The following is a 7,938-nucleotide window of genomic DNA, read 5'->3' as shown; positions in this document are numbered from 1 at the left end:
TGTTGCAGGTAGCTGAGCTGGCTGGTGGTCGGGGCAGTTGGGGTCTTGATTGAGCGGCGTGGAAGGGCCAAAGGTCGGAAAAGGGGCTTCCGGTGAGCGTTGATGTGAGCTGAAAATGCAGTCCAATTTATTCGAGCAAACGATTGAATGATGAACAGGCAGGTAGGCGGGCGGGCGGACAGGCAGAGGGACGGACGGGACGGGGACAAGGGCCTTTCTTTGTGCTGGAGGCTAGGTTGCGATGGATGTTTGGTGGGGTACCTGTCCGGCGACTGCGGGGTTGCCTTGGCTTGGGAGGTGGTATCGAACTGTCAGATGGAAAGGCGGACAGAGACTCAGAGAGAGAGAGGGGGGGGACGGTGGAAAAAGGATAGGTAGGTACTTACATATTCTTGGATGGAATTCGGGGAGAGATCCTTGCTTCAGGTTAAGTCGCGCTGTAGGTAGAACAGACCAAGCCGACCAAGAAACGGTGTCTCAGTTGCAAAGAGGGTGAAACAGGTGTTGCACCTCGCCCAGCAAGCCATCCAGAATAGCTAAAGTACCGACCTACCTACGCTACCTACGAATGCTCCGTAGCGCATACTCCGTAGCGCAGCAGACCTACGGTTAGTGGCGGGGTATGCATTGATGTATTACCTTCTTGCCTCCTCTCCTCGTCCTCACCTTCTCTCATGTGAACGCGTCGGATTGCATCATGGCCAAGGCTGTATAAGCGAGCATGTCCAGTGCGGCCAACGAAGCTTCTGCTTCATGTTTCAGGTTGCTGCAATGTACATCGTCCATCTGCAGCCAGGGGGGGTAGGAAGGGTGTGAGTGTGGGTGTGGGTGCTCCGGTCGGACGGTCCTCAACCTCAACGACCATGCATTGGAACCTACTTGCCACTTCTGGTGCACTTCTACGCCCCTACGCCCCTACGCCCCTACGCCCCTACGCCCCTACACTCCTACCCTGCACAGCCTGGCGACGGCACGGCGGGCCTTTCGGTTTCGACCCGGATTTAGGCAAGCTTGCCCAAGCAGCAGCAGCAGCAACAGCATGTACCTACAGAGGATATGAGTAGGGGGTATACGCATATCTACCTATATCTGGTGCTTTACGTCGAGGAATGCTTGGACCACGGGTTGTCATGCTGCATGGTCATTGATCCCAGCATTCACAGCAAGGCAAGCAGCAAGACGTAGCTGCTAACGAGTTTCCAACCATTCCTGTCCGTACGACTAGGTGCAGGCATGAATGGATCCTGTGGATGGATCGCTTAACACATGCATATCTGCATTAAAGTTACGGTTACTGTGGACCGCCGTGTGTTGTACAAACAACTTCCGACACGCCTGATGATTACTAAGAGCAAACCACCTGGAAGGCAGCTGGAAGGGCATCGATGTGCAACCATCCGGTCTACAAGCCAGCAGAACACACAAATCTTCCGTGGCGATCGGCCAGTCTGGTCTGTACGGCCCCACCATGGAGGGCTCGTGGAGAGAACTCGGGGTGTATGCTCTTTATTCAGTGTCACTGCCTATATATTTTTTTCTACCTTTGGTTCCATGAAAACTCGATTATACTACCTACTTCGTACGACAAGGTTGTGGACATCTACCTAGGTGAATGATTTCCCTCAATTCCATAGCTTGGTAGGCGGGCCGAGCTGCGCCCCCCCTTTTTACATTACAGTGAACTGGTTGTCTCTTGCCCTCATGGACCAACATGTTACCCCCGTCCCCCCATCAAAGGTCAAAGGGCAGGGCCGCCGATCCGCCGGACGACACGCCTCCTCTGACACGTCCCTGCGGACCAACCCTCTGTCGTCTCCGGCGGGGGCCCACACCCACAAGCCCCCGTTGCCAAGGCGCGGCGTGGGACAAAAGGCGCCACCGTGTCCCGGGTTTTTAATCCCCGAGGGAGGAGACGAGTGTGCTATCGACACCACATCAGACACTACTAGGTGTCTCACGGTACCCAAGAGCTCATTACATACCTGACTCGGTAGAGGAGGAGGAGGAGGAGGAGGAAGAAGAGGCTGTTTCGAGCCTTACGCGGACGGCGCGCCCAAGGCGGCGCGCCGGGTGGACGAGGAAGCGGTCCTCGCATTTTCAAAGAGGAGAGACAGGTCGTGGGCTTTCGCGACGCTCTTGCGCCAGGTCTGGCCGATCCGAGCAAGCCTACCCGACGACACCGCCCGGCGTACCAACCGCTTGGATGCGTCGCGGGCAGTTTCCATTACCACTTCCTTGCCGTCATCGACTACTGCCTCTTTGCCGTCGTCAACCACACAGGTCGACGGGAAACTCAGTTTCGGCTGTCGAGAGTCGCCGCTGGGCGGCCCCAGAATTTCAAGGCCACCGCTGCTGGGACCACAGGATTGCCCGGGTCCTCCGCCCGCGACTTCTGCTACCTTCAGCTCGCCTAAGGCACTAGGCGGGAGTGGCTTTCGGCGCGGCCACACAACAGTGTGGCCAGCGGACGACATGGTGGTTGTCTGCCCAGATGTGGTTGCCATGGCCTGGTTTGGCACCAGTACTCTTATGCTGGACTGGGTGCAGGTAGGTGTGTACCAAGTATGGACCCGTGGCCAGTGCCCAATACGGCCAGCTGCACCTCGCCCGACTTGTGTCCGTGGGCCAGGAGAAAGGGAGTGGTGGTGGTGGGACGTAACAGAACACGAAAGAGTACGGTACGTAGCCTAGGGTCGAATATATATACCGTCAAGCGTGCGGGGAAAACATTATGCTTGTTCAGCACGGCATGGCATCTCAGGCCGCTGTTGCTGGTGCTGGAAATTGTGTCCTTAGCGTGGCGTTTACAGTCCTAAGGCATGTAAGTCATCAGGCATAGCTCATGTTCTTCTCCCGTGTTTGGACCGACACCTGGCAACGCTCCGCTGAAGGAGCAATCGTCACATCCGCCAATGGTAGTGAAAGTCTTATCTCTTCTAGGCAATATATACAAAGTTTTGCCTTGCCCCTGGATGCACACATCCCAATGTCGTATCTACCCATTATGTATACCCCAACGCCCTCTAGTAAGGGGTGGTTCCTCCCAAGGGTATAAAATCCGTGTAAACCCCGTCCATGTCCGTGGTGACCGACGCCATTCGGTCCCTGTTTTTATGTACGCCATGTCCGTCCGCTATGTTCATCAAGTCCTGGTATAATACATAAAACGAACAAAACAGACTCGCAAGAACAATTAACCCGCCGAACGATTCGAACCGCGCATGTTGAACGAGTCCTGAGTGTAAAATAAAGAAAAGCAAAGGGTAGTCGGCGTGAGAATGAAGCATGGTCGTGTCGTCCAGGGAGCCGCCGCCCCCTCCCCTGCGAAATGGCAATGAATCCGTAAAACGCCTAAAGTATTCCCCTTTGTGTGATTTTGTTCAAAATCCTCACTTCGCCCGAGGTTTTGTGGCTTCGTTTTCCAGTTTTTCTATGTTCTCCTCCGTCAATGAATCACCCTCCGATAATGGACTGGCGAGTGGTAGCGCCTTGCCACCCGCAGCGTCCAGTAGCTTGTCGTCGCGAAGATGCATTGCCAACTCGGACGGGTCGAGTTGCGCGGCCGACTGTGAGGCGGACATGTTGTTCATGTTGCCAAAGGGAAATGTTGTGACATCATGGGAGCCGTTTCGTGTAAGTGGCTTCGGAGTTAATAGATCTAGCCGCTCCTCTTCTGATAAGTCCTGTTCGGCAACCGACGACTGTTCGTCTGGTGTAGCCGTCTCGGCGTAGGCATCGTCCATCCCAAATCGTGGGATGTTGGCACTGACACAATAGCTGCCCTCCTCCGAGCAATCCGATACTGATGATAGATGTGAGTCGCTCTTGATTGGCGTGGGCCGTCTTCCTAATTTGCTCCATCGGACGAGCATCTTCTCTAGTGTTTTGCTTTTGACCGGTTTGGCGAGGTAATCGTCCATTCCCGCCTTGGTGCATTTTTCGCGATCGCCCTGGATCGCCGAAGCAGTCATGGCCACTATCGGCACGTCATGAGCAAAGGTTCTGTAAGGAAGGTGATGTCGAAGAATATGAGTGCACTTGTAGCCGTCGATGACGGGCATCTGAACGTCCATCAAAATTATGTCAGGTTTGTCAAGTTTGCCTTCCTGGGAGGCGTCGAGGAATTCGAGGGCTTCTTTGCCGTTCCATGCAGCATCGACCTTGAATCCCAGCTTCTTTATGGTCTTCGTGGCAATTTGTTGGTTTATTGCACTACGATACGCGTCAGTCCGACAGAGCGGGCAAAAGGTGAACCCAAGGATCAAACTACTCACTTATCTTCCACAACAAGAACGTTAACGTTCGCTCGTTCCGACATTGGCATGTCTTCCTCGCCCGAGTGAAGTACGGATAAATGGTGGTTTCGTAAAGGTGAACGGTTTTTATCTACCGGACCATTGGCCAACTCTCCGGGCGGAGTGTTGATGGCATTTTCGTATTCGGAGCTGGTGCATGAGAGACTGAAGTCCGACTGCAGCCTATCTGGAAGAGACCCAACCTCCATAATCGTGTTTCCTTGTGGGCCTTGTGGTTTGTTGAAAGGAATCCAGAATGTTGCGGTGGTGCCGTTCCCGTTCTTCGATTCGAGAGTGATTCTACCTCGCATCAAGTCCAGTAGATTCTTTGATATTGTCAGGCCTAGACCCGTGCCACCAAACTTTCGTGCGGTCGAGGGGTCGCCTTGACTGAAGGGCTTGAAGAGGCGCTTGCGAACTTCGTCGTCTATGCCTATGCCGGAGTCTTCCACCACAAACTTGATTTCGATAGTGTCGGCCGTTTCCTCCCCTTCCAAACCGAAAATTTGACAAAGCCTGCGTTGGTAAACTTGATACTGTTCGTTAAGAGATTGGTGATGATTTGGCGGACACGCCCAGGGTCGCCCAGCACCACAAGATCATCAGCTATGTCCTGAGATACATCCGAGTGGAAAGCTAGGTTCTTTCTTTCGGCAGCGAAGCCTAGCATCTTGGACACGTCATGGACGACTACCGACAGAGAAAATTGCACTTCTTCAATGTCGAGACGGCCGCTTTCGACCTTGGAGAAATCCAAAATATCATTGATGACGGTCAGTAATGCATTGGCTGACCGAATGATGTTCTCCGCGCAGTCCGTCTGTTCTTCGCCGAGAGGCAGATCAAGCAGGAGTTCAGCCATGCCAATGACACCGGTAATGGGCGTGCGGATTTCGTGGGACATCTACACCGGGGAAGAAAAATGAGTAATCTTGGGATGGATAGGACAGCGGCACGGAAGAACTCACATTTGCAAGAAACTGGCTTTTCAGGCGACTTGCCTCTTTTGCGGCTGCTTCGTTTGCCAGAAGCTGTTTCTTTTCCTTAGCTTGGGCCTTGAGGTCTAGTTCACGTTCCTTCAATTCTGTCACATTCATGATGACTCCAATGACAGATTCCACCCGAGAGCCAGGCTGGTCTGCCTTTTTCTTGGAGAACGTTGGGATGAAACGGGTCCGGAAGAAGTGGGAGTCTGTAGATAACCATTAGTGCCACATGGCCTCGAGGATGAGCACAGGGGAAGAAACGCACCTATCTCATGTTCCTGAACCATCTCCCTCGTCTTCTTGCCTGCAAGCAAATCCTTAACCGGCTTCAAGAAGCTAGGGATGTCGCCCTTCCCAGCTCGTGTGCTGAGGTCGTTGAACACATCATCAACGCCTCTCCCTATGTATCTCGATCCGTCCCTAGAGTCGTCTTCCTCATTGTCGATGGTGCCGTCCTTGATTCCGTTCCAGATGAGAGCGCCCTCGATCATGGTGACTTTACCCTCCCAGTCCACCGAGAAAATGGTGGTTTGAGCATGCGAAAGCACGCTCAAAAGCTGTTGGCGCATTTGCTTGGCCTCGAGCTTGGCCTCGAGACTCTCGTGCACATCCGTGCAAGTTCCGTACCATTTCTCAATCTCTCCAGTGTTTTTGTTTCTCAGGGGTAAAGCACGGCCAAGCATCCACCTCCACTCGCCATCCTTGCTCCGGCACCGATACTCAGTAACATACGGATCGCCCGTAGCCAAGCTATGTCGCCACTTGCGAGCGGTCAAGGCCATGTCATCGGGATGAAATGGGTTCTTCCACCCAAGCCCAAGTGAGTCGTCGGGAGATAACCCCGTGTAGTCGTACCAACGACGGTTGAAGAAATCGTGCATCCCTTCCGCGTTTGTGGACCATACCATTTGGGGCATCGTATTGCAAATTAGTTCGAACCGCTCCTCGTCCAGCTGTTTGATGTTTGTAATCTCTTGAGCCATCGATGTAACATCACGACATGTTATTACCCCCGCCAGCATTTCTCCCGTCGTAGTATCCTTAATGATCTCGCCAAGAACGTCAAAAACCAACCGGGTCCCCTTTCGCGGGTGACGCATGCCGACTCGCATACTGGAAAACGGTTCTCCTGTCTTCAAAAGTACAGCCATGGGGAACTCGGAATAGTCGGACTTATTGGTGAAATTCTCGTCATAGACTTCCCACTTCAACAGTACATCGAGCCCTAATCCATACTCACCATCGACCTCGTTTGGGTCCACAAAGAGTTCTCTTGCAGCTGCGTTCATGACAGGGGCGCTGCCATCCTTCCACATGCCCAGAATAGGCATCTGGGTATTGTCCAAGAGCGCATCCTTGATGGTTGTCATTTTTTGGAGTAGAGTTGGCGTACTGCTAAGCGACGTCCGTGATGGAGGGCCCAAAGGCGGGAAAGGACTCGAGGACATGGAAACAGCGCCCGGGCTGACCCTATACAGCGGCGAACCGGATTCATGACCCGAACCGGCCGAAGGTGGGTTTGAGTTGGAAATGGTCTTGCGTTCAGCGGCCTCCAGAACCGACATCGACGGACGAGCTACCGTCTTCCGTGGCGGAGGTGGGTGTGTCGCAGCGCTATTGGTGCTGGTGAATGTTAAGATAAAGTATGTCTGATTGTCCTCAATTTGAAATATAGTGACTATCATCTTCGCGTAAACTTGGTTGCCTGACTTCTTCGTGGCTGTACGATTTGGCCTGCCGGTGGCGGCCTGAGATGTGACGACAACTTCAATGACGGAATTGGGAGGCGGCGAGTTCGAACCGGGAAGGCTACCAAGCCCATCGTTCTCGTTGCCGGTGCCATTTTCTGGTGTAATAGGAACGGCGTCGTCTGCCTTGCCATCGTTGGAGGTTGGAGTTGTGTCGCCCCCACCAACACCGGACTCGCGGAGGATCGGACTGCCAGTCCGTTTGGCGTGCATCTCGCCCACTAACGAGTCGAGTAACGATTCCCATGATACCCACACAGGCCGGCCATCTTGTAGCATGTCGACCCCAATTTGAGGTAAGGTCTGGCCGCGGAGTCTTTCGAAGGCCGTCGGACCATCGTCTGCAAGATCCCCCGATTCGCCGTTCATTCCCAGCAGCCTGCCCATCGCTTCATTTGCCAAGACCACGGTTTTGAGATTGTTTAAGACCAGCAGAGGAACAGGCAAGTATTGCATCGTGGAGAAAGCGAGCTGCCCCGGGGAAATGCAGGGCATCGATAGCCTAAAGGGACTTGCCGACGCCGATCTTCTCCCCTTGGGGGACATGATTGGCGTGTCTCGCAGGGAACGATTCGTGTTCATGACCGCCAGCGCTCCGTCATGGCTCCGTGTGATATCGGGCAGCCGGCGCGCGCATGGTTGTATATTCTCAGTAGGCGGCGAGGAGTTTGGCAGCGGGATCGACAACGGGTCGCAAAAGGGCGAAGGTTCCAAGGCCATCGGTCCCTGGCTCAACGAGCGCGTATGGCCGGTATTGTGAACACGTAAGGGAGGATGTTCAGGTGCCATGTCGTGGAGCGCCGCGGCCCCTAAGGGATTGAAGGGAGAATCAAACGAGAGCCCATCAACGGTGGTGCAGGCGAAAGAACCTAAACATGCGAGAGGGAGAGAAGAGCGAGAAGAGTAGAT

At 54.0% G+C, this 7,938-nt stretch overlaps 2 protein-coding genes across 2 annotated transcripts; both read right to left on the bottom strand.

The window, feature by feature from the left end:
* Positions 1 to 2,036: 2,036 nt before the first annotated feature.
* PG986_001764 (uncharacterized protein) lies at positions 2,037 to 2,474 on the bottom strand (the record flags this gene model as incomplete). The annotated part of the gene is made up of 1 exon (XM_066837986.1): positions 2,037 to 2,474. The coding sequence occupies one exon, from the start codon at positions 2,472 to 2,474 to the stop codon at positions 2,037 to 2,039; it is 438 nt and encodes a 145-aa protein (XP_066706879.1).
* Positions 2,475 to 3,389: 915 nt separating this feature from the next.
* Positions 3,390 to 7,818, bottom strand: PG986_001763 (uncharacterized protein; the record flags this gene model as incomplete). The annotated part of the gene is given in 5 exon segments (XM_066837985.1): positions 3,390 to 4,212; positions 4,275 to 4,780; positions 4,795 to 5,199; positions 5,264 to 5,487; positions 5,547 to 7,818. The coding sequence occupies 5 exon segments, from the start codon at positions 7,816 to 7,818 to the stop codon at positions 3,390 to 3,392; spliced, it is 4,230 nt and encodes a 1,409-aa protein (XP_066706878.1).
* Between the last annotated feature and the right edge of the window lie 120 nt (positions 7,819 to 7,938).

The sequence above is a fragment of the Apiospora aurea genome (genome assembly GCF_038362705.1).
Source record: "Apiospora aurea strain CBS 24483 chromosome Unknown utg000001l_segment0_segment0, whole genome shotgun sequence".
NCBI lineage: Eukaryota > Fungi > Ascomycota > Sordariomycetes > Amphisphaeriales > Apiosporaceae > Apiospora > Apiospora aurea.
Note: the sequence above shows the minus strand (reverse complement) of the source record. Positions and strands in the feature narration are given on the sequence as shown.